Below are 27,309 nucleotides of genomic sequence, written 5' to 3' on the forward strand. Positions count from 1 at the left end.
TTCTGTGTTTGGTATAATAGCGCCGGTTAGCTTTCTCTAACTAGCAAGACTGTCCTCACTGGGAATCAATCTCAGTAAAGCCACCTCTCTATGTATCACCTATGCCAAATGTCAGCAGCAGTATTACTGTTCTGTGTGGATATCAGCACCAGTAACATTACTTGCAAATTTTTACGAAAACCATTTGCTCCCTCTGACTGCCAAGGTCTATTCTCCAGTCCTCCACATTGACCCACAGGATATTATACAGTGTGATTTCCTGGCCCCTTTCAAGGCACACAGGTTCCAAAACGTTGGGAATATTTGAAGCAATAAGTGTTTTTGTATGCTAATGAGATGGCTGGTAGCCAGAGGCTCCTGGATAGTCTCAGGATGGGGGCTGGTTGCTAGGAGAACCCACCATGTGATTAAAGGGTTGGAACCTTCAGCACTCCCCATCCCGACCTCCAAAGAAGCAAGGGGGTGCTGAAGGTTGAGTTTATGACGATGGCCAGTGACTTAATCAATCATGCCTACCTAATGAAGCTTCCACAAAAAGATGGGATTCAGAGAGCTCCCTGGTTGCTAAACACATCCATGTGCTGAGAAGGTGGCACAAGCCAAATGCACAGGGATAGAACCTTCCGAACCTCGCCCTATGTGTCTCTTTCATATGGCTGTTCATTTGTATCATTTGAAATATTCTCTTATAATAAATGGGTAAACATAAGTAAAGTATCTCCCTGAGTTTTGTGAGCCATCCTAGCAAATTATGGAACCCAGGGAAAAGAGAGTTGTGGGAACCCTGACTTATGACCAGTTTGTCAGAAGTACAGGTCACAACCTGGAACTTGCAATTGGTACTTCAAATAGGGCAGAGTCTTGTGGGACTGAGATCCTCACCTGTGGGACATGATGCTACCTCCAGGATGATAATGTCAGAATGGAATTGAATTATAGGACACCCAGCTGGTGTTGGAAAATTGCTTGGTGTGGTAAAAACCCACATATTTTGGTGATCAGAACTGTGCAGGAATTGACAGTGTTATCAAAGAAAAAGTGTTGGTTTTTGCCTTACAATAAGCTAAGAGGCTTTATTTTCTCCCACAGAGAAGGAGAAAAACATTAAGTTTGTGGTGAACTAAGGAAGGCCACAAATTCTTTGACACTACTCCCATCAACAATTGATTGCCCTAGAATCTGAGCTGGCCTGTACTATTTTCACCAACAGAGGATTATGGAAGTGACTTTATGCCAGTTCTGGGCCTAGCTTTTAAAAATAACTGACAGCTTCCTCTTGGCCCTATCAAATCCTGAATCCCTACCCTGCAGAAACCACATGGAGAGGTCCTAAGACTACAGGCAATGTTAGAGTAGGTAGTTAGGCAGATATGAGAGCAGGGCAGGAGAGAGGCCCCCCAGGAATGCCAAGCAATTTTTGAGCCATAGTCAAGCAATCATAAACCTTTTCCTCTGAGATAATGAACAGGACAAGGGAGGGTCCCCAGAAATGTCTGGCTTTCATCAGGTGAAGGACAGGTGAGCATAAAACTATCCCTCTGAGACAGTAAGTGGCCACAACTGCCACCAGGAGGGAAAGGAGTCCTGCAACAGATAGAAAACACCTGGAGCCAGCGAACCACAATCCCTGATAAAGTTTCAAGTGTGTGCAAAGGGGAGGAAGATGGTGGACTTTGACCTGTATATGACCTTCCTGTATATGACCAGTAAGGAAAAGTCATCCCAAAGGAGCATGCATACAACTTCAGTAAACACACTGTGCACGGGACCCCTCACAAGTGCTGGCAGGCCACTGCACATGGGTAATCAAGCAACAACCTGCCCAAGGGAGGGATCAGCAGGGGAGAAGAGCCTGGAAGATGAACCAATGTATAAAGTCTCAAACCAAGGATCAAGAGAGACACTTGAATCTCTCAAGTGGCCTGCTTGATTTCTTTAAAGTGTACTTTGCCTTCTTTAATAAACTTTGCCTCTGCTTTAAACCTACTTCTGCCTCTCAGTTGAATTCTTTCCTCTGAGGGGGCAAGGACCAAAACTGCTGAGAACCACTAGACTTCTGGCTGATAACAGGAAGAGGGGTCTGGCTCAACCCAGCCTTTCAGCCCTCCCTGCCAAGGCAGCAGATGTATAAAAGTTATCTAGGACCTCCACAGCAATCTGGTTGCCAGGTGAATACCACCAAGGGACCCCAAGTGATACCTTATGGAGTATAAGAAATGCTCAGCTGGGCCCTTTCTGAATTCCAATCCAAGTTATGAGATTTAATAAAATCATTATTGTTTTAAGCCACCAAGTTTTGGGATAGTTTGTTACACAACCAATAAATAGCCAGAACAGTCTTTCACACACAAAAAAATTTTATTGTGTCATGTTTTTGCCAAATGAAAGAATCTGTTTCTAGCTCTAGCCCAAATAACCTTATAATCCCTTAAAGGAAATTAATCCTCCTTATCTTTACAATAAGCTATAGAAAGTGTTCATTGTAGAAGTAGACTCCCATTTCTACTGAAATTAGTCATTCTCAACTATTAGTATACTTCATAATTTGCCTGGGAAATTATCAAAATGCTGGTTTCCAAGGACCCTTACCCAGACATTCTGATTTGGTAAGTCTAGTGTGGGGTTCAGGAATCTCCATTTTAAGACAGATACCCAAGTGATCTTGACACTGGTGATCCCAAGAACACACATGGAGACACATTTTAATAAAAGGTGCCAGAGACAGTGGGGCTGTGAACTAAGCCATGTCAGTGAAAGTAAGGAAAAAACGAGGCATTTTAACTGATCTTCCCTGTCCGCGTCCTCCAGCCTCATATCCAGGCTTCCCTTATCTGCATTCTTAACCTCTGTATCCAAGTAAAAACATATTATGCTTTTCAGAGAGTTTTATGCTTTTTATTTTATTTTAGCCTCTCAACCACTGTGTGAAGTAGAACAGACATTTTACAGAGAAATGGGTATCTGACAGCTGCCAAGTACACAATTTCTGGGCATAGAGTATCTGAAGTTAAGCACCCAAGTCTGGGTATGTATCTATGTATGTATGTATTTATATTTATATTTTTAAAGGAATGTCAGTTTCTTCAAATCAGAAACACCGCCACCAAGACCCATCTTCTTCATTATGATAGTTACAATCTGGCTTAATGATTAAGTGTGGATTGCTAACTCCCACAGCTTCCAGCAGCTTCTGGGCTTCCTCATCAAATGCCTCTTTGCACAACCTGAGAAAACAAGGGAACGTCTCTTTTCCTGCATTCAATTTCCCTACAGCCCTCCACTTTCTCTGTAAAGGATTTATTTCAGGAGAAAAAAAAAAACTGTTCTGTTAAAATAGAGAGAAAACATTATAACATGGGTGAGGAGTGGGGAAGGGAACTGAAAGAGATATAGTGAGGGAGTTACAGCAGTTGAAGGAAGATAGGAGAAATTAACAGAAGAGAAAGAGAAACCAATTAAAATTAAAAAGGATCCTCCAAGAGCCTTTTCCTATCCAAGCAAAATTAATACTACTACTGATAATAATGAAAACAACTAACACATTTATTGTTTATTGTTATGCTAGGCACCATTCTAAGTACTTGGTCTATATTGACTCAGATGCTCATAATAACCTTACAGGTTGATTTTATCATTTCACCCATTTTACTGATAAGCAAATCAAAACAAAGAACAATGGGGAACTAGCCTTAATTAAACATTTAGTAAGTGGTAGGGACAGAATTCAAACTCATCTAGGCTGGTTCCAGGGTGCTCAATATTCAACTACTGTGCTATATTGTGTCTCTCAAAATTCAGTGTTCTATGAGAGAAAAACAAATAAGTGTCTAGAAAATACCCAAGGATACATAATTAGGTTGATTCTGAGACCTGTAGTAAATGAGTGGCTCCCCAAATCCCTCATTACAGGAAATGCTCCCCCTGAGAAACCAATGGAGACTTACCCTAGAACTTGTAGTTTACACTTAGGAGACTTCAAGACTTTATATAACTTCATAATTCCTTCATACCCTAAGGTATTCTGTGTCAGATTCATTTTTATCAGTCTTTGGTTGCAGATAAGAGCAGAGGAGAGATCTTGACAGCAGAGAGATGTCAAACCACAGTATTCCAACCTGTAGAGAAGAGAGACAAAAGACAAAAATGAATTTATTCGATGACACAACAAAGCCCACAAGAGATCTGTGAACTCAGAATGGAGGATAATTCCAGAAACTTTAAAAAATGAGCACAGCATAAATTCAAGGACTATAAATACCTATAATATTCATTATTACCAGATATTTCCAGGATGAACTTATCCCTTCCAAAATCATGAATTACAAATTCATAATTATTAAGGAATAAATAAAACATGCACTCAACGTTACAAAATACTATGAAGCAGTTGAATCCTTGAACATCACTAAAAATACATCATTATAACTAGATGTAGGAATTTTGGTAGTGAGTGTTTTAAAAGCAAGGAATAGGCCAGGCATGATGGCTCATGCTTGTAATCCCAGCACTTTGGGAGGCTGAGGCAGGCAGATCACCTGGGGTCAGGAGTTCGACAAGGCCAACGTGGTGAAACCTCGTCTCTACTAAAGATACAAAAAGTAGCTGGGTGTGGTGGTATGAACTTGTAATCCCAGCTGCTTGGGAAGCTGAGGGAAGAGAGTCGCTTGAACCCAGGAGGTGGAGGTTGCAGTGAGCTGAGATCGCACCACTGCACTCCAGCCTGAGCTACAGAGTGAGACTCAGTATCAAAAAAATAAAATAAAATAAAATAAGCAAGAAATATAATAAGGTCTCTAGCATCATGCCATTGATGCAAATAAAAATGCAATTCTATGGCATATTTTGAATACATTAGGTCAGCTGCCTATAGGTGTGAAAGGAAATGGCTAATTGAGATAAATTAACCAACCCACCCATCCATCAGTCAAGGGCCTCTGCACAAGCTGATAATAGTATATACATGAACTGAGGAAGCATGTCAAACTCAGCCTTCTGCACCTAACATTCTCCTAAACAATTTGAATCTAATTTTTACCTTATGCTTACCTGGCCATTGAACAACTGAGTGCCTATGTAGATGCTGAGCATACAAAACTTTTTTTTGTTAAGTGATAACATTTATGTGATGAAGAGATGGTCCCAATAATTATGAGACAGGATATGGAAATATCACACAAAATCTTCCTTAGTGGAAAAAGCATCATAAAACATAAAGTGTTATCATGAATTCATCAGGAAATATAATCATTTTATATTTTCAGTCACAAATTACAGTCTCAAAATATAGAAGACAGAAATGAACAGAACTGCAAAGTGAAAGACTCAAATCTAGAATTTTAATGAAAATTTTAACATTTTTCACAGTAACTGAGCTATCTGGGAAAAAGGTCATTAAAATTTAGATAGTTTAAACAGAATTAATAATCTTAATCAACTGATACAGAATACTGCAACTGCCCGGGCACAGTAGCTGGCACCTGTAATCCCAGCACTTTGGGAGGCCAAGGAAACAGAGTAGCTTGAGGCCATAAATTCAAGATCAGCTTGGGTAACAGAATAAGACCTCATCACTCCGCCCCCGCCCCCCACCCCCGGCCAAAAAAAGAAAAAAATATAGCCAGACATGACAGAAAAACCCCCTGTACTTAGAAAAACTAAAAATTAAATTAGAAATAACAATTTTTCATGTTCTTAAGTATGTTTAAAAAGTCGTGTAGCAAATGACAACAAACTTCAAAGAACTGTACTCATGCATAGTATGTTCTCAGACAACAATTCTACAGACCGAATATAAAAAGAAAAGCCTCATGTTTGAAAATTAAGGAGTATGTTTAAAAATAACCTGTTAGTTGAAGAAAAAAGTTCTAGGGAAGTTTACAAATATTGTGGACTCAAAAATAACAAAAATACTGTATAAAATATCAAAATTTTATGATTAAGTTAATGCAGTCATTTGAAGGGAAGTTGTAACCTTAAATATCTTTGTTGGAGAAGAAGAAAGGGATTATGTATGTCTAAGCATCCAACTCAAGAATTTAGCAAATGGTAAAATAAACCCAACAAAAGTACAAGAAAAAATAAGATAAAAACAGAAATTAATGAAACAGAATGTAGATGTACAACAGAGTGGATCAATGTTGTGTTCTTTGAATACAAAAATAAAGAAAGGGTCAAATTCAATATCAGAAATGAGAACAAACATATCACTATAGATGATTAAGAAGTTAAGCAAATAATAAAATATTAGATGCTTGCCAATAAGTTTTAAAATTTAGATGAAATAGATAAAATCAACAATATATACGTAACAAAAGTACTCTATGAGAAAGAGAAAACCTAATTATTTAAAAAATTGAATCAGAAGTCAAAAATCCTACACACAAAGAAACTCCAGGTTAGACAGCTTTACCAGAAATTTTTACAAAATTCAAGGAAGAAGTAATTCCAATCTTACAAAAATCCTCTCAGGAAACTAAAAAATAAGGAACACTCCTGAACTCATGAAAATACAGTAATTTTGATGCAAAAACTTGATGAAGACTGCAAAAGAAATTATAACCTATGTCCATTATGAACAAAATGGTTAAGTGCTGTCAGTAATATTAACATTAATAAAGTAAATTACACAATGTACACAGGACATATGTCCAAGTTGGTTTGATTCCAAAAATGCAAAGTTCATATAATGCATACATCAATGTGATTCATCACATTTGACAAAATTTTTCTGGGCTAAGCAACTTCAGCAAAGTCTCAGAATACAAAATCAATGTGCAAAAATCACAAGCATTCATATACACCAATAACAGAGAGCCAAATCATGAGTGAACTCCCATTCACAATTGCTACAAAGAGAATAAAATACCTAGGAATACAGCTTACAAGGGATGTGAAGGACCTCTTCAAGGAGAACTACAAACCACTGCTCAAGGAAATGACAGATGACACAAACAAATGGAAAAACATTCCATGCTTATGGATAGGAAGAAAGAATATCATGAAAATGGCCATACTGCTCAAAGTAATTTATGGATTCAGTGCTATCCCCATCAAGTTACCATCGACTTTCTTCACAGAATTAGAAAAAACTACTTTAAATTTCATGTGGAACCAAAAAAGAGCCCGTATAGTCAAGATGATCTTAAGCAAAAAGAACAAAGCTGGAGCCATCATGCTACCTGACTTCAAACTATACTACAAGGCTACAGTAACCAAAACAGCAAGGTACTGGTACCAAAACAGATATATAGACCAATGGAACAGAACAGAGGCCTCAGAAATATCACCACACATGTACAACCATCTGATCTTTGACAAATCTGACAAAAATAAGCAATGGGGAAAGGATTCCCTATTAAATAAATGGTGTTGGGAAAACTGGCTCTGGACCCCTTCCTTGTAGATTATACAAAAATTAACTCAAGATGGATTAAAGACTTAAATGTAAAACCTAAAAACGTCAAAACCCTACAAGAAAATCTAGGCAATCCATTCACGACATAGGCATGGACAAAGACTTCAGGACTAAAACACAAAAAGCAATGGCAACAAAAGCCAAAATTGACAAATGGGATCTAATTAAACTAAAGAGCTTCTGTACAGCAAAAGAAACTGTCATCAGAGTGAACAGGCAACCTGCATAATGGGAGAAAGTTTTTGCAATCTATCCATCTGACAAAGGGCTAATATTCAGAATCTACAAGGAATTTAAACAAATTGACAAGAAAAAAAATCCCATAAAAAAGTGGGCAAAGGATATGAACAGTGAACAGATATTTCTTAAAAGGAGACATTTATGTGACCAACAAACATATGAAAAAAAGCTCATTGTCACTGGCCATTAGAGAAATGCAAATCAAAACCACAGTGAGATACCATCTCATGCCAGTTAGAATGGTGATCATTAAAAAGTCAGGAAACAACAGACGTTGGAGAGGATGTGGAGAAACAGGAACACTTTTACACTGTTGGTCAGAGTGTAAATTTGTTCAACCACTGTGGAAGACAGTGTAGTGATTCCTCAAGCATCTAGAACCAGAAATAACATTTGATCCAGCAATCCCATTACGGGGTATACACCCAAAGGATTAGAAATCATTCTACTGTAAAGACACATGCACACATACGTTTATTGCAGCACTATTCACAATATCCAAAACTTGGAACCAACTCAAATTTCCACCAATGATAGACTGGATAAAGGAAATGTGGCACATATACACCATGGAATACTATGCAGCCATAGAAAAGGATGAGTTAATGTCCTTTGCAGGGACATGGATGAAGCTGGAAACCATCATTCTCAGCAAACTAACACAGGAACAGAAAATCCAACATCCCATCTTCTCACTTGTAAGTGGGAGTTCAACAATGAGACCACATGGATACATGGAGGGGAACATCACACAACAGGGCCTGTTGGGGGATGAGAGGCTAGGGGAGGGATAGCTTTAGGAGAAATACCTATATAGATGATGGGTTGATGGGTGCAGCAAACCACCATGGCACGTGTATACCTATGTAACAAACCTGCACAAATTCTGCACATGTATCCCAGAACTTAAAGTATAATTTTAAAAAAGAAAAAGAATACTCCTAGCAAACTAGGTGTAGAAGGCAATTTCCTTAAATTGATAAATTGGTGAACCACTGAAATTGTGCTTTAAACATTGGGAACAACATATGAAAGTTCATTATCCCCAGACATGTTGACATTATATCACATATATTAACAATTACTAAGGCATGTAAAAAAGGAAAAAAAGAATATAAGAACAGAAAAGGAAAAAATAACTACATTGTATTATTCCTAAATTATGTGATTGTATACCTAAAAAATACAAAAGTATCTACAAATTAGCAACTAGAATAAGCAAAAGAATGTGGCAGGCTTTGGATAAGAAACCAACTTTAAAAAAAATCCTATGTTTCTATGTATAAACACAATGAAAAAAATAACTAAAACAATCATTTACAACAGCATGAAATATAGCAAGCACTTTGGAATAAAGTTAATCAGTAACAGAATACAAGACCACTCAAGAAAAAATTACTAAGCTTTATTGACAGACCTAAATAAATGAGATATGTCTTTTTGGTGTATCAGGAGACTCACTGATAGAATAAATGCAATTCGATTCAAGACACCAACATATAGGTAGGTTGGGGGGCAGTACATATGTATGTAACTTGATAAGTTGATATTTCCAATTTATTTGCCAATGTAAAGGGGAAGGAAAGCCAAAATTCTCTTTAAGAAGATGGGAAGACCTGCTGTAGTGGGTATCAGGGCTTATTATGGAGCTATATTAATTAAGACAGCATTGTTAGAACTGGGAATTACAAACAGGTCAGTGGAAGAGAAAACAGAACCCAGGAACAGATCCATGCACCAATGAAAATGTGGTTTATAATAAAGATGTCCCTACCAAGCAGAGGGGAGAAAAATTTCAATACTTTTTGCTGGGAAAAAAAAAATGAGTATATAGGAAAATTATAAAATAGAATGTTACATCTACCTATATTTTTAAAAGGTAGATTAGAGGCTGCAAAGCTTCATAATTTGCCCTTGATATTTCAGAGATAATATAGAATTGGAATATAATGTATAAGATATAATGGGTTTCTGTAAATATTGTAAAGATGTTTTTCTCTCTCTCCCATTTGTATGATTCCTCCAGACCGAAGGTCTCCATGCAAGTAAAGGATAATTGGAGAATAGATGCAGTTCTAGCCACTAGGATGGGACAAACTGATTTCACTGGTGTAGGGGAAGAACAGCAACAATATTTGGAATGGAACACCTTAGAACCTGGAGGTGTGGTGAGTGAGGAGAACAATTCATGCTCTATTTTTTCTCCTAGATCCAAAACTTCGGCCTGGCAAAATAATTATGTGGTCCATGGAGTCTACGCAGCAACTGCAGCTGACAGACTGGCCCACAGCCTGGTTTGCTATGCCTGTCTATACACTATGGAAACAGAAAATCTAATGTAGACATAGCAGGTCCTGAATTGCTTTGCTCTGCCTGATGCCATCAATAGCAGCCTCCTAATATGGAGCCTTATCATATGTATACAAATACAATCACTAGCACAACCTTGTTTCAATTTGATACAAATCTGCAAGCTTCTCTTGATGCCAGAACAGCCTTGGAATATACCATGTATGAGAATGAGGCAGCTACAACTACCAGTGAGACTGCTCACCTAGCTTAATCAAACTAGTGCAATGGCTAACCAAATAAAATATAACAGTAAATCCAAAATTAGAGTGACCTCTACTCCTTTCAGTTACATGTTTGCTTGTGGGGAAGAGTGAACTGCTAACTGTCTCTTTACTGGGGAGGAGGACTGCCTTTGGCCCATCTTTATTTATTTATTGCCAGTGACATCAAAGAATGGCAGGTCATTTTAGACTCCCTTGTATGGGTTCTAATGCATAAAAGACCTAGTAGTCTTTCCTGGAACTTACTCAGTTGACTGAGTCAGACCCCTGTGGGAATGTTTGAAATCAATACTAAACATTGGCCTCATCCCATGCTTGGAGTTTTGTTATTAGCGGCCTTAATTAAATGGTAGATGAGATTAATTGAACAGATTTGGTCCCAATCTCTGTTAATCAGAGTGGCCAGTGGAGTAGCATATTTATGTGAAAATTCACCAGAAGCCAAGATTTTACTGTGTAGAAACAAGGGGTAGGCATTTTGGGGAGATATTCTTCCATAGGTCTTTCTCTCCCCTCTATGTTTGCTAACAAAAATGGAAGGCCCTGACAACTCTTCACCTGGGCCATTTTCCAGGGTTGCATTTGTAATGAGCAACCTTGAGGGACAAAGAGCAGGCTTATTACTGCCTCCTGTAAAATCCCAGGTCTCTCGATCTCTATCTGGACCCTCTTCCATCTGGACCCTCTTCATCAGCCCTGTGAGACTTAGGGGACAAAAGGAACTGACACAGACATGCTAATACTCATGCTTTGCTCTGCTACAAGCAATAAAGTCCTTTGTCTCTGATAAGAGTCTTGTGAGTTTGGTTCTGTTTTTTGGCTAGCATCCATGAAACAATAACAGATGAATTTATTAGGTTGTAAGTAGGATAAAATTAAATCTCAGACCTAACAGTTACATCATTGTCATTGCTATTATAAAAATATATAGTCAATGGAAATATAAAAGCTTCATTTTCTTGGAAGAGTCAGGGGAGATTTCTCTGGAAGACTGTTAAATTTCTAAAGGATGATACATGTCATTATGTCTGAGCTTCTCACACACAGAGCACAATTCTTGACCCTGAGATCAATAATTCATGTTGTATAAGTGAAAATGTACTAGCCAGTATCAGTTCAAAATTAAACAAAAATCTAAATACGGAATTGAACATAAGAAATGTCCACAACACAGAATGTGATTTTATTAGATTACAAGCTCCTTAAGAACATAGTATTTTACAGATAGAAGATAATTAGTCAAAGTCTTCAATTTAATAAAAAATTAATTCAAAGACAAGTGGACTATCTGAAGAATGATAGAACATGGAAGACCCAAACCAGGTACCACTTGAGTACTAAGCATCTGTCCAAGGTACTAAAGGGGACACAAAGAAATGTGAAATATGGCTTCTATAGTAAAGAACATGCAGTACATTGATCCATTTATTTGAAATTTAGAATCTTTTTTCTGAGAGTAACTTACCTTCTAGCCCCATTTAGTTTGTATCCTCTCTGCTTACACTAATTATCTTCTAGCTATACTAGCTACCAAATAGGCATCATTTTCTTAACGGAAAACTATGAACTCACCCAAGTCTCTGAATGCTACAGTTTGAATATCTCAAAGCGTCACATAGAATTTTCACTCCATCATCCTGCAAATTGTTGTTCCCAAGGTCCAGGCTCCTCAGGTTTGGGTTGTATACAATAACAGAAGCCAGATCCAGACAACATGCATTAGTGAGAACACAGCCCATCAATCTGTAAGAATTACAATAGGAAAAGTGAATCCTTCCATTGTGAGGCTTAATAAGTTTCCTCCTAGGAGATACACCCAGGTATTTGAACCTCTTTTCTATCTACAATCCAGGACATACATGGGAGGGTCTAATTTATCAGTAAAAACAGATGGGATTTCTTAATGAGCAGAAGAAACCAGCAGGTAAAACTGTTGTCTTCCACAAACAGGTTGTTATCTACAGAGCTTTAAAAATCAAGGGTATAAACATTTATTTTTACCAATACTTAAGAAAATGAATATAAGCTTTCCCAAGGAATCAATAGATCTCTGTGCTTTCAGTTTTTAATATATCTTTAAGTGAAAAAAGTTTCCTGGAATCCATCTCAAAGTATTATCTTCAGAGAAGAAAGCTACATATAAAAAGATATTTATTCCAGGTCCTTTGCGTGATATTCAAGAGCACTCACAATCTGACCTCAAGCTTTCTCTTTCCATACTTTGTCCCCACATTATTTTCTAACCACGCACATGAATTTTTCTCCAACTAAACCATATTTGTTGTTGTTTCTCTTCTATTCTCTCTCCTTTCCTTCTGTTTAGCATATCCCCACATAACAGAATCTTCGTCATTTTTCTATCCTAAAGTAACTCTGTCTCCACTGAGAAGTCCCAACCTTAATCCCTGAGACTGTTGTCATATCCTTATAACAATGTATGGAATATATTGTAGTTTGCTTTATATTTATTTCCCTGTAATCAGCATTTTATGTTATTTGGGGACAAAAGCATCACCTTGGTGACTTTTAGTTTCCTTAGCATCTAGTTCATACTGTTTGAAAATATTGGTTAAGAGAATTGACATGGTCTGCACAGAGGCTTTGGAAGGCAACTAAGAAAGTACAGCTTTGTTTACAGCATTGCTAAGGAGAGAAAGTTGGCTAGCAAATACCTTGAGTATATAGGTCACTTAGAAATTGTATCTCTGTAGTTAAATGAAAACATTGGATTTAAAAACATCCATCAAGTAAATCTTTGTCTTCCAGTTGAATAATGATGAACAAAATTCCAGAGAATCACAAAATAACCCATATCATCTACACTTTCCTAAAGTAAGTAAAGGTATTGATTGGACCCTACAGTGTAATTACCTTCGTGTTTATAGTTGTCACATTAAACTATTAAACTCATTTGGAAGTTTAGTTATCATGAGTCAGTCTGGTCACAACAAATACTTCTGGGTCTACCAAAGAGCTTGACTTTACAGATCTGAAAAACTATGCTGGGGTTAGACCCTTAATGGCTCACAAAAGTTACTGGTCACTTGGGAGGCCCTGGTAGGAAAGGGAGCTGAGATTGCTAAGTGATGCCTCTGTCTTGATTCACGCCGGCCAAAGTATTTATGCAATGAAATACAAAATACCATACAGTCATTAAAATAATCAAGAAGATAATTTGAAATAAGTATTTAAATGTATTTCTTCTTTATTCTCAGCATGCACACCTTGATAAATGTATTTCTGAAATACTATCAAGTGAAAAGGAAAGCCCAAATCATATCCATACAGCAATCAAAATTATGTATACACATGCAATGCATATGTATGTATACTTGCTCACAGACTGAGAAAACATAATATTAATGAAAATGGTTGGAGTTTAAAAATGTGTAGGACATTGTTAAAAATCCCCTTTCCATTTATTTGAAAGTTTACTTAATTATAACCTGAGTTTAAATATAAATCTAAAAGAAAAACTAGTAGATCACAATTTCAGCTTCATGGATAAAAGTAGAAGACACACAGTAGATTCACTAGGGCACAACCAAGGAAAGAATAAAATGGCTACTGTTCAGCAATGGATTGTAGGATGTTGTAAAAATCTCCTTCCCAATTTCTTTGGAAGTTGATCTAATTATAAACCTGAGTTTAAATACAAATCTAAGAGAAAAACTAGTAGAGAACAATTTCAGCTTCTGGATTAAAAGTAGAAGACACACAGTAGATTCACTGGGGCACAACCAAGGAAAGAATAAAATGGCCACTGTTCAGCCTGATGCCTCTGGTCCTTATTACCTGAGGAAAGTTTATTAGACTTACTATGGTAATTATTTTTAAAAATCTGATGAGCAGACTTCCCCAGCTTGTCCCAGGCAGAAGAGAGAGGGAAAATCAGCTGTATATTCTTTTCTCTGATAGATACTCAGTTCTCAGCCTTTCTTTCAGTATCTCCCCAGACACTGTTGTTGAAACTACACAAAAGGAAAGCAACAGAAAACCTACTCCAAGTCCTGAAGATTACAGCTTGGATGCCGAAAGACATCACACAGAAGCTTCACTCCATTGTCTTGTAGCCAGTTTGATCCTAGATCCAGATGTGTCAGGCTCTTGTTGCGTAGAAGAGAAGTTGACAGATACTCACTGCTAAGTGAAGTGAAATGGCAGTGCCTCAGCCTACAGGAAGGACAATGTGAAGAAAGATGGAATTACTGCTGTACTGTCCAGAGATTTCTCTCTTTGAAAAGATTTCATGATTTGATCCCTTATCTATTTGTCAACATTCCATTTCAGATGAAACACCCTCACTGCCAGCCTGTCTCACTTGGGAAACAGATTTACATCAAATTGGACTACAAACTAGACTCATATTCTTCAGCATTTTTCTTACAATAAATCAAATGCTAACCTCATTACATTACACATATACATAGTACTCTACTGCAGAAGTAGCTCCATGGACTAGAAGAACAGGTAGATGGAGTAGAATAAGAGTAGTCACAATAAAGTAAGTACTCTTTGTACGTAATAGAAGCGGCATTTTCAAACAGTAAGGAAAATCCATATTATGCCATTATTGCTTTGGTACAATAGATCTGATATATGGGGAAAAATAAGTTTAAGCCTTATAACAAAATAAATTTGGAATAATTTAACATGTAAATGTTAAAAGTAAACCATAAAGAGTATGAGATGATATATGTGTATTTTTTTAAAAAAGAAAGGTATTTCCAATTACGACAAAACTTCTTGAAGTCGTGAGGCAGAATTTGACATCACAAAAATTTTTAAATTTATCTATTCTAAAAATGACCATAAAGTTAGAAATAAAGCAACATGCTAAGAAAATTGTTTGCAATATATATAAAATAATAATGTATATGTGATATTAATAACTATAATATATAACATATATAATAGAAAACATCAGGAAAAAACAGCCTATGAAGAGGAAATTCCTAAATATAAAGGATCAAAAACACTTGAAAAGATGCTCAACATTTAAATTACTTTAAAAGTTACTTTTCAACTATTTAATTAATACAGGTCAAAAAGATTATAGATGTCCAATGAGGGTGTTAAAGTGCAGGTCCCTAGACTGCTGCTGGAAATATAAACAATCTATCTGGAAGGCAACTTAACCATATTTAATCAAATTAAAACCTTGGCTTATTAATTCAATGTTTAGAAAATTATCTAACAAAAATGAATAGAATAATCACAATGTGATTCAGACATACAACAGAGTGCTGTATTTCTGTTCTGAGCTCAGATTATAGAGTAGGATAGGTGGTAGGCTTTAGTTCTGAATTCATCATTTTCTTGTGAGATATTAAGTAAGGTGCATTATCTTCCTAAGGCTCACATTCCTCATCTGTAGAAGGAGGCCCCTCAAAATAGGGTAGCCAATTTGACAGCATCAGACACTATTTTGCAGAATAAGCATGTTTAACACATGATCCAGGGTAGAGTTAGGACACAATAAATGTCAATTATTAATATCATTTTCACCTTCTTCTTCATTAAGGATAACAGGGAAAAAGCAAGGAACAGAATGTGTTCATAACATTTTACTATTTTAAACATATTTCAAAATGTATAATATGTATTGAGGATAAAACTTGAAGACACTTACACAAGGCTTTGCAGAGTACACTGTGCATGTTGCAGGGCATCACTCATAAGCTTTACTCCACCATCTCCTAAGACATTGTCTGCCAAGCACAAATGTGTCAGTCTTTTATTGCTGATGAGAGCCAAAGAAAGATCCTCGCAGCCAGCCTCTGTGAGACCACAGCTTTCTAAGCTGAAAAAGAAACAGAGATGAGAAGGGATCTGTCAATTCCCACAGCTCATGCTTCTCTTCTGCTTCACAGGGAAATCAGTGGTGCCTGTAACCCCCATATCTTGACTATAAAATTTACCTCAACAAACCTATTTAAATTACGAATTCCATTGCAGCTGTTTGCAGGATATAAAACATGGAAGGGGAGAGGGGAAGCTTAGAAAAGAATGAAAGTAAAGAGCTCAATCAGAAAAAAATGATAGGTCTAAATGTGAAGTAAAAGAGAGGGAAGTAGAGGAAGAGAAGGGGGATACATGTAGAGTTTATTCAGGATTGACAAATGAGTCAGTTAGCGTCAAGACCCAAGCAGTTCCCCCATCAGATCATAATTAAGCTACACAGAACCAAGCAAAATGACTTTACGGAAAACAAAACAGAAACACTCACGACAGTCTCTCTAGATAACACTTGGGATGTCTTAAGGCCTCACACAAAAGCTGTACTCCATCGTCCAACAGATTATTGGTTGACAGATTCAGAAATATCAGGCTCTGGCTTCTGATGAGAACATTAGATATACTTAGACAACAAAATACAGTTAGGTTGCAGGATTCCAACCTGGAAAACAACACAGAAAAACAAGAATGACCATTCCTTAGAGAAGAAGTACAACCAACACCTACCGACCCCGAAGGCAGGAAGTTTCCTAATCTTTGGGATCTTGCCTGAAAAGCCAACTTCTCTACATGGAAAAAAAGTTGTTTTACTAAAGCATAAGGCTCTGACAGTTAAGGAGGGAAGGGAAAGAGATTGTTTATCACATTCCCACTCCCTTAATTCCCTATAAAAATATATTTGAGAGCATTCAAAAATATCTTTAAAAGATAATCGTTTTTAGTCTGGGAGGAATTTCCTCAAACTACAACTTAGAAGATATGGCTTGAAGGATGACTGTATTCTTCTATACTCTGACTTCTGAAACAGAACAGAAATAGACAGGAAGTTGGGAGCCAAAGCTGTGTCTCCCGTGAATTCATTTATCTATGAGCCCATGTTTTCTGAGGAATCCAGTCCTTAAAAGTGAAAAACAATAAGTAAATCATAAATAAAACAAAACCATTTCTAAAGATTAAGAGAAACAGAAAAAGCACATGTAGAGAGACTCATATTTAGAGACAACTTGTGCCTTGTACATGGTTGGGAGTAATACTAACCCATTGTAATGAGCCAGGCAGTAGCAGCAGCATTTCTGATATTTGGAATTTCTCTGGGTATTCCTTTTAATCAAGGACTTACCAACTTGAGTCACTCAAGAACTGTTTCTTTTCATCAAAATCAGGGTATATAGAGGAAGGAACAGGAGAAGCTTCCTCCTAAGCCCAGAATTAGATCTTAATAGATGACCTAGAACATAGCCTGAGGCTGAAAAAGCTCAGCTTGCCCAAAACCATAATTACTTTTGCACCAACCCATAACTATTAATAGTCTTAAGTTAAAAACAGGCAATAGTACTTGGAAGTTTCTGGACATAAAGGTACAGAAAGAAAAATGAAAGAAAATATATCCCACTTATGAAGCAAAAATGGTACTGAAAACATTTTTAAAAGTTTCTAACTGTAGATACAAATATTAAATAGTTAGTAGTTCATTTTCTGTTATCCTTCCCATGTTATGAGTTTCTTGAGATTTTTTTTTTTTTTTGTATTAGTGCTAATAGAATTTCAGCTATGGGACTGCCTAACTCTTTATGTATGAAATCTTAGCCTCATTAAAACAAAATGTTCCCTCTTTCCCCTGCAGCTGCAAAGAAAAGCAGAGAGTATTACAAATCAGAAAATCTTTTATAAGGATAATTTTGTTTTATTATAATAATTAAATGTTGTAAGAGACCTGGACTTTAGAAATTATTGCTATGCCTTGTGAAAACAACCCTTACCTACTATTAAGTCTGTACTTTTTATCAGTTGTCTTACTTTGTGTCACTGGTATAATATTCACATTGATATTTTTGAATTCCTAAATTTTACAAATATTGAAAAGATTTTTTCAAATCAGAAAAAAATCATTAACATTCTCCTCTCACATGTATAAAGTAATAACAAATATAACTCTTTCCTAATTTTCTAGAGTTTGGAGGTTTTTTCTCACCTGTATTAATATGTAACATCAATCACCAGTGATTCAATCAAAAGGGAAGCCAAAAGCTGAGGATTATGGCTCCAAACTGACCCCTAAATATAAGCCAGCAAAACGGGAGACAAATTAGCTTATCACTTATATTTAGGTCCTTCTTAGGAGCCTGCACAACTTCCTCTTAATAGTGCTACCAGAATGACACCTTAGCTAAAAATTTCCAAAGCCCAAAGCTCCTTAAAAGTAAGCAAGTTATGAATGTTTTTGTTGTCCTTATTGCTTGCTGTCTGTAGCACTGACCGGCTGTTATTGGGTATAGGTCCATAAGATGGTACAGATGCTGTCGACTTAGAGAACCCATGTTCCATCTACCTGGAATATGCTCTTGGTTTGAGAGTTGGTCAGGGTAGGATTTTAAATAATGCAAGACACTAGAGCTTTCTTTATGAGTTGAGCCCTGTTGGAGTAAGTTCTCCTGTCTTGCTAGCAAACAAGAATCAGAAAACTGCCATTACCTGAAAAAGGGGCCACTCCTCAGTAAAGAGGAACTGCTACTCCTGAAGATGAACTCCCAGGAACTCAGAGACGCTGTGTAAATGTATTTTTCCCTTCTGAAAATGTTTGCTGTGTAATTTCCAGGTTGCTCAAGAACTTCATAATTTATTTTTGTTTTTTGAGTATGAGATTATTTTTCTGATATATATTAGAAATTAAGAGATAACAGGAGAGTTGTTGCTGAAGCTATATGGTTTCAGGACCTGTTTGTTTCTAAGGATCAATATAAATGTACTGCAGGTGACAGAGGAATGATATTTCCAAGAGAAGGAGCATTTCCACTAACAGGATAGGCTTCATGGGCCTATTCTAAATCAAGGTGAATCATTAGATAAACTGATTGGCTCTGTAATTTGAGATTTTGATTTTACCACAATGAGAAATAAAAATACAACATGCAGAGATAAACCTACACATCTACAGTGGAGTCATTTTTGACAAAGGTGCCAAGAACATACATGGCAGAAAGGACAGTCTCTAGTAAATAGTGCTGGGAAAACTGGATATTCATATGTAAAAGAAGGAAACTAGACTATCTATCGACATATACAAAAATCAAACCAAAATAGATTAAAGACTTCAATCTAAGACTTCAAACTATTTAACTATTAAAATTAAACATAGGGGAAATGCTCCAGGACATTGGATTGGTCAATGATTTCTTGAATAATACCCACAAGCAGAGGCAACCAAAGCAAAAATGGACAAATGGGATAATATCAAGTTAAAAAGCTTCTGCACAGCAAAAGAAACAACCAACAAAGTGAACAGACAACCCACAAAATGGAAGAAAATATGTGCAAACTACCCATTTGACAAGGGGTTAATAATGAGAATATATTATATAAGGAGCTCAAACAACACGACAGGAAAAAAATCTAATTATCCAATTAAAAATGCACAAAAGATCTGAATCGACATTTCTCAAAAGAAGACATACAAATGGCATATGCGAAGGTGCTCACCATCATTAATCATCAGAGAAATGTAAATCAAAACTACAATGAGAAATTACCTCACTCCAGTAAAAATGACCTATCCAAAAGTCAGTCAATAACAAATACTGGTGAGGTTGTGGAGAAAAGGGAACCCTCTTACACTGTTAGTATCAGTGCAAATTAACACAGCTATTAAGGAGAACAATTTGGAGGTTCCTCAAAAAAAAAAAAAAAAAAAAAAAAACTAGAGCTACCGTATGATCCAATAATTCCACTGTGGAGTATATACCCAAAAGAAAGAAAATCAGTGTATTGAAGAGATATCTGCACTCCCATGTTTACTGCAGCACTATTCACAATAGCCAAGATTTGGAAGCAAGCTAAATGTCCATCAAAAGGTGAATGGATAAAGAAAATGTGGTACATATACACAATGGAGTACTATTCAGCCATAAAAAAGAATGAGATACTGTCATTTTCAACAACATGGATAAAACTGAAGATCATTATATTAAGCAAAATAAGCCAGGCACAGAAAGACAAACTTTCCATGTTCTTATTTGTGGGAGTGAAAAATGAAAATAATTGAACTCATGGAGACAGAGAGTAGAAGGGTGGTTATCAGAGGCTAGGAAGGGTAGTGGGGGAAAGAGGGGAAGAGGGGGTGGTTAATTGGTACAAAAAATAGTTAGAAATAATGAATAAGACTGAGTATTTGCTAGGACAACAGGGTGACTATAGTAAAAAATAATTGTACATTTTAAAATAACTAAAAGAGTATACTTGGATTATTTAATACAAAGGATAAATGCTTGAGGTGATAGATACCCCATTTACCTTGATGTGATTATTATGCATTGCATGCTTGTATCAAAATATTGCATGTAATCCATAAGTATACACACCTACTATGTATCTACAAAAATTAAAAATACAAAAGTGAAAGTAAAAAAATGCAAAATCCTCTCAGAAGAAAATATAAATGATGGCTTTTGAGATCACAAAAGGTTCTATATTTCTTTAATGAGAAATCTAAATTAAAGCATTTCCTAAGTATCCTACAATTCTCATGTAGACATATTACTTACACTAATATTTTAAAGTATATATATAGCTAGGGCTACAGATATAGATATAGATATGAGTTAAATGAGTTAAATAAATGACCAGCATCTTTATAAACCAGAAACTTATAAATCTGGGAATCAGCCAAGATTATAAATATTTTATACTATCTGGGTCAAGTTTTGAGGTATCACATTATTTGGCTATATTGTTAGTTATCAACAGTGGTTATATTATTCCTAATATTAACTTAAATATAATTTCCAAACTTGCTGATTTTGAAATGTTGAAGTAATATAGTATTTTAAAGATTAGTTCACAGTTTATCTAAATGTTTCTAGAGAGGTTTAATTTCAAAGTGGGAAAATAAATTTCAGTCTTACCACACAATTTGTTCTTTATATTAAAATAAAGACAGCAAAAATCAATATATTGCCTTATAATCCATATTATTTCTGTTCAGAAAGTTATGGTCTCAACCTTTAAAGGATATATCACTTAAGCTTTATTTGGTATGATTATGAAGCTGTGTATACATATATATCATGGTTTATTAATGAATAAAAGAAACACTTTGAATGGAGAAGAAGACTGGTAGTTTAATCTCTGCTTGCTCAGTAGTCTGCCCAGGTGGCAGAACCTCGGTTTTAAAGTGTGTATTCTCATTTCTCCAAATTCTGTTTACATTTAATGAGTCACAAAGGTTCCTCACTCCTGAAGAAGCAAAAATTTCTATTGGTCCATATGCTATCTACCTGTTAAGTAATATTTCACTCTAGTTGATAATGAGACACAGCTGTGGATATTTGCCATTCTCAGGCAAGTTCCTCTTAGCCAGCTTATTTTTTTTTCTTTCTTTCTTCTTTTTGACATTTTTTAACACAGAGTCTTGCTCTGTTGCCCAGACTGGAGTGCGGTGGTGCCATCTTGGCTCACTACAACTTCCGCCTCCCAGGTTTCAAGCAATTCTCTTGTCTCAGCCTCCTGAGTAGCTGGGATTACAGGTGTGCATCATCATGACCGGCTAGTTTTTATATTTTTAGTAGAGATGGGGTTTTGCCATGTTGGCCAGGCTGATCTTGAACTCCTGGCCTCAAGTGATCCAAAGTGGCCAGCCTCCCAAAATGCTGGGATTACAGGCGTGAGACCCCACACCTGGCCTTATCTAACTATTCTAGATGCCCCCCTTCTGAAATATTAGTCTTCTAATTCAAAGTATATGAAGATATTGAGAGTGCTCTGTATTTATATGCCATTTTGGTACCCTTCAGGTGGCTGTGCTGTGGAAGCAACAATCATTCCCTTATCTTGCTTATGAAGCCCCAGTGGCAGAGCATATGCAAACTAAGAAGAGATTCTGGTCACAATCAGAAATTATTGGACTATGCCAAAGTTTCTGTTTTTGTTTTTGGCCTCTCCTTGGCTCAGCAAATTTTAAGAACTCACCTTAAAGCATATTTTAAGACCCATTATAAGGCCTATACTGTGGAAAAATCTATCAAGACAAAGAGAATAGATCTTTCTCCTCTTCTTGAGGGAAGCCTTTGGTAAATATTATAGTAAGGTATTCTGACGAAAATTAGTGATTATGGGTCAGGTGCGGTGGCTCACACCTGTAATCCCAGCACTTCGAGAGGCCAAGGCAGGCAGATCACAAGGTCAGGAGATTGAGACCATCCTGGCCAACATGATGAAACCCCATCTCTACTAAAAATACAAAAATTAGCCGGGCATGGTGGCGTGGGCCTGTAGTCCCAGCTACTCAGGAAGCTGAGGCAGGAGAATCGCTTGAACCCAGGAGGCAGAGGTGGAGGCTGCAGTGAGCAGAGATCACACCACTGCACTCCAGCCTGGGTGACAGAACGAGACTCTGTCTCAAAAAAAAGAAAGAAGAAAATTAGCAATTATGTATCCTTTCAGTATGTTCATGTACAGGGGCTCATGTGAGCAATTTAAAGTTTTAAAAGATATTTTATTTATAAATTAGCCAAGTTCTAATAATAACTGGGGATCATATGTTGCCAGACAGGCTGGCAAAGTCCTACTGATGTATCAACACTACTGATGTATCAACACTGCTTACATCATCTAGAAACAGAGAGAGTATAACACCAAAATGCAATTCTAGAAACTTGTGCATGGTCTATACACAAACCAAACTAATGAGGACATTCATACTACCTGTGACTCTTATAACATGAGATATGAAGCAAACAGAAAACTGGACCTTCTCCCACAGGAAATGTTAATAAGACCACCGATTACTCCTCAGTGGCCACCCACACTGGCGGAACATGCAGTCCCACATAATGGAGTATTAGATTATTACAAAGCTCTGATGACTTTTGCCAAAGCATTGTATTCACTGTTGCAAGGAGCCCTACTAGTTGACTCAGAAAGATGATTTTCTATTTGAAATCCTGGCAACCTGGTCTGTATCAAGGCTTACCAGCAGACAACCTTACTCAAACCTCAAATGGAAGGGATCTTATCAAGTCCCACTGGTCTGTCAAGCGCCAAGCTTTTTTTGTCTTGAATCCACAGCTCCCACTGTAAGAAAACATCTTTCCTCTTTTCCTCAATTTAACAGCTTTTTGCTACTAATACATTTTATTTTTAGACATAGGAATCAGTGACATGCTTCTCAGGTACCTGAGTTTCAGACCAGAGATGTAGATTACAGAAAATTCCTCATAATATCTTAAAACTACTTAGTAGGTAAAACCTTTACTCTGACCTGCCCTGCTAACAACTGAACTCAATCTATGTTTGAGAATTATCCAACGACTTTCCAGATGTGCTGTAAGTGAATTCCATCTTACAAAAACTGATAAGAGTTTTAAAAATGTCAAAGAAAGTCTTATTCCAGACTTCACTTACTTTTCCTACACCTGGATTGTAATTTGCTTCCTACAAATACAGATCTACTTTGGCCCTTCATGCATCAAGCTTCAGTCTTGGCCACCTTGAACTGAGTCCAGGGCTTATAAAACTTCTAAATGTAAAACTTACTGTAACTATTTGTTTTGTCTGGTTTTGTCAGAAACCTATTTCATTGCCTTTCATTGGAAAATAAAATCTTTCTTAAAACCTGTCACACAATGTGGAGAACAGTATGATTGCTAATCCTCTCGCTTTCGTCAGCCAAAGAAGTCACCACTAAGATCAATAGTGTGTGGTAGCCAGCAAGCACCTGGAAAGAGAACCATTTCCACGCTGTTCTTTCTCAGCCTTCTGGGCTGGTCACTGAGTTGCAGTTCTAAATTGAAGAGGAGTCACCATCAAAAATCAAATAAAAGTGAGTCTGTCCCAGCACTGCCCCCAATTACTTAAAGAACATCCCCCAGTGTGTTATTTTCTATGAGAATTCAAAGATACAACAAATCTATTCCAGCACTTAAATATTAGAGGTGTTAAATGTTTATAAATTCTGAATCTGCTCTTATTCTCTCCACCAGCAGATTTAAGAGACACAGAGAACCACACAATGAGATAGGAGGAGTGAAAGTCCTACCAGAACGAAATCAGCTTGATTCTACTGATGCTTGCTACCCCATATCATGAAAGTAGATTTAAGCCAGTCCTATAAATAGCAAATCCAGGCTATAAGAGTCTACTTGGATAGACAAAAACCTCAATTATAAAAACAAAACAAGAGAAAACAACTCAAAGCTTACCTGAGAGTCTGTAGTTTACACTCTGGGTGTTTCAAGGCTTCACATAATGACTTTACTCCATTATCCCCTATATCACTCCCTTTTAGGTCAAGATGCATCAGATTCTGGTTATGAATCAAAGAAGTAGAGATATCCTGACAACCATCAGGGAAAGTGATACATTTCAACCTTCAGAAGAAAAATATGCAGGAGGTATTACAAAATCATTTCTCTCCTTGGTTACAGGATCTCTTTCTTTTCAATCTAATTCTTGGATATTACATGAATATTCTTTTATCTTATTTTCATCTAAAACAATTGGGTTATAACTTCAATTTCTATTTATGTCCTGATAATTGACACTCCCAAGTATTTTTTACCTTAAGGGAAAAGAAGGTGATAACATCATGAAAAGCAGAAGAGGAGCCTCTTAAACTTGTAATCCCAGGAATGACTATCAAAAATTATCAGGGCCATTCCAAGTACTAAAATAACATTAATTCACAATAGCCAAATCTTTAAATAATCCAAGGTTAATTCACAATTAGCATCAACTGTTTGATGTGCAGTAATAACAAAACACTGTTGCAAAACATACTGTGTCATCTTGGGGACTTTGCTAGTTGTAGGAGGCAGGTGTACAGAGGCAGCCCAAGCAAAATAATGAAGTTAAATCTGCCAATTTTTGTCCTACTTTCTACCTGCTAACTCAGTCAATGTCAGATATTTCTGATTCTTCTATAGTGTCTCTGCTAGTCCCCAATACCCTTCTGTTCACTGTCCAACACCTCACTTTGCAACACCACCTTTCCTCCCTTCTGCCCACCACCCACCCTCCACCCTCACTCCCCTCACCCAAGGCAAGTACACACAGGAAAATAAGGATTTTACCCATTTACAGCACTAACCATCCTCATCTAGTAAAAGTGCCTAAGGCACTCAGTAAATATAAATGGCACCATCTCATTTATTAGGGAAAAGGGGCCACAGTAAGACCACATTAAGGTGGCAGACTGAAAACAGTCATCATGGCGTCCTCCCACTGATGCAACCCTCCCATTCTAAGAAAGGAAGTCAATTAACCCAGAAGGGATTGGCTATTGTGAAGATCTGAATTGATGACATCCTGTGAAGGGACAATATGGGGTAAATGTTTAGGGATGAGTGGAAAGGACTTCCAGGAACCCCTTAATCATAACATACATCTAGTTACCTTACTACATCTATATGGAAGACCAGACCTACTCTAGATGCTTGAAATCCAATGTCAGAACTCACTAAAAATACTGATATTGGGAGGAAAATATTTGGTGAGAAGCCTGTCCCCACCCCCCCACCCCCCCGCCCAAAATAGCATCTATTTTTAGTACTAATGGAAACAAAGATCTATCATTTGTTCAGCATTCAGTTCATACTAAACGACAAATGTACCTTGCACACATTTACAGGCACAAAATACAGAAGAGATTAGGATCAGTTTCAGCTCCTAGTGGAGTCCTTACAGAAAAGGGTAAGAGACATGTGAACATTCAACATTTTAAAGTGATTGAGTATCTAGAATCAAATTAAGATAAAATTTTAAAAAGACTGACAGCAGCAAATGTTGGCAAAGATTACCCTTATTCTTAATAGGTTAAAAACTGGAAACCGCCAGGGGTCTATTAACAAGAGAATGAATAAACAAATTATAGTATTGTTATACAATGGAATATAATCAGCAGTAAAAAAGAAACTACTGAAAGTTGCAACAACATGGATAAATTTTAGAAGACGTTTTGTTGAGCACAAGAAGATGGATACGGCCAGGTGTGGTGACTCATGCCTGTAATCCCAGCACTTTGGGAGGCCAAGGTGGGTAGATCACTTGAGGTCAGAAGTTCGAGACCAGCTTGGCCAAGACGGTGAAACCCCGTCTCTACTAAAAATACAAAAATTAGCCAGGTGTGGTGGCACTTGCCTGTAGTCCCACCTGCTCGGGAGGCTGAGGCAGGAGAATGGCTTGAATCTGGGAGGCGGAGGTTGCAGTGAGCCGAGATTGCACCACTACACTCCAGCCTGGCAACAGAGCAAGACTGTCACAAAAAAAAAAAAAAAAGAAAAGAAAAAAAAAAGAAAGAAGATAAATTAAAAATATATATATATACTGTGGAATCAATCAAAATGATTCCAAAAAGACACAAAACTGATCTCTGGTGACAGAGATTAGAAAATGATTGTCTCTGGGACTGGATGGGGTGAGAAAATTGAACAGAAAGGGATAGGCTGGGCATCGCGGCTCATGTCTGTAATCCCAGCGCTTTAGGAGGCTGAGGCAGGAGGATCTCCTCAGCCCAGAAGTTTCAGACCAGCCTGGGCAACACAATGAGATCCTATTTCTATGAAATAAAATTTTAAAAAAATTAGCCTGGCATGGTGGTACATGCCTGTAATCCCAGTTACTTGGGAGGCTGAGGTGGCAGGATTGCTTGAGCCCAGGAGTTCCAGCTGTGATGGCATTGTTGCATTCCAGCCTGGGCAACAGAGTAAGATCCTGTCTCAAGAAAAAAAAAAGAAAAGGGGTATAAGGGAACTTTCTGAGATAAATGAAAATATTTTTTATCCTTTTGGATGTGTTGATTACAAAGATGTTTACATTTGCCAAAACTCAACAAACTGAACATTATTTGTGCACTTTATTAAATGCAAATTTTTCCTCAATAGAAAAAATTTTAAGAAGATAGTAAGTTCCAGAACATGTCCTTGAAAGTGCATTGGTGACCTGCCTAGAATGTTTTAGCTCTGTGCTCTTCACTTAGAAAGTTCCTAATCAAGCCTGAAAAACCCATGTAAACAGCTCCTATGCCCTGTGGAATCACTCTGAGAACAAGTTAGTAATGATCTCATGTCCCCAGAGGATTCCATTTTTCCTGTTTGAGTATTTTACACAGTGGCTTGTAAGTATTTGTTAGCATTG

At 37.0% G+C, this 27,309-nt stretch overlaps 1 protein-coding gene across 1 annotated transcript in view; it reads right to left on the reverse strand.

Annotated features, from left to right (window-relative positions):
• Window positions 1-2,877: 2,877 nt before the first annotated feature.
• Window positions 2,878-27,309, reverse strand: part of NLRP14 (NLR family pyrin domain containing 14) — a 50,165-nt gene continuing 25,733 nt past the window's right edge. Inside the window, exons 6-12 of the mRNA XM_023189811.1 lie at window positions 24,378-24,545; window positions 16,457-16,627; window positions 15,860-16,030; window positions 14,230-14,400; window positions 11,800-11,970; window positions 3,945-4,115; window positions 2,878-3,224 (exon numbers count right to left, since the gene is read on the reverse strand). Coding sequence (XP_023045579.1) covers window positions 3,089-3,224; window positions 3,945-4,115; window positions 11,800-11,970; window positions 14,230-14,400; window positions 15,860-16,030; window positions 16,457-16,627; window positions 24,378-24,545 — 1,159 coding nt within the window. The 3' untranslated portion in view covers window positions 2,878-3,088. The remainder of the gene's footprint in view (window positions 3,225-3,944; window positions 4,116-11,799; window positions 11,971-14,229; window positions 14,401-15,859; window positions 16,031-16,456; window positions 16,628-24,377; window positions 24,546-27,309) is intronic.

The sequence above is a fragment of the Piliocolobus tephrosceles genome, chromosome 13 (assembly GCF_002776525.5).
Source record: "Piliocolobus tephrosceles isolate RC106 chromosome 13, ASM277652v3, whole genome shotgun sequence".
NCBI classification, from domain to species: Eukaryota; Metazoa; Chordata; class Mammalia; order Primates; family Cercopithecidae; genus Piliocolobus; species Piliocolobus tephrosceles.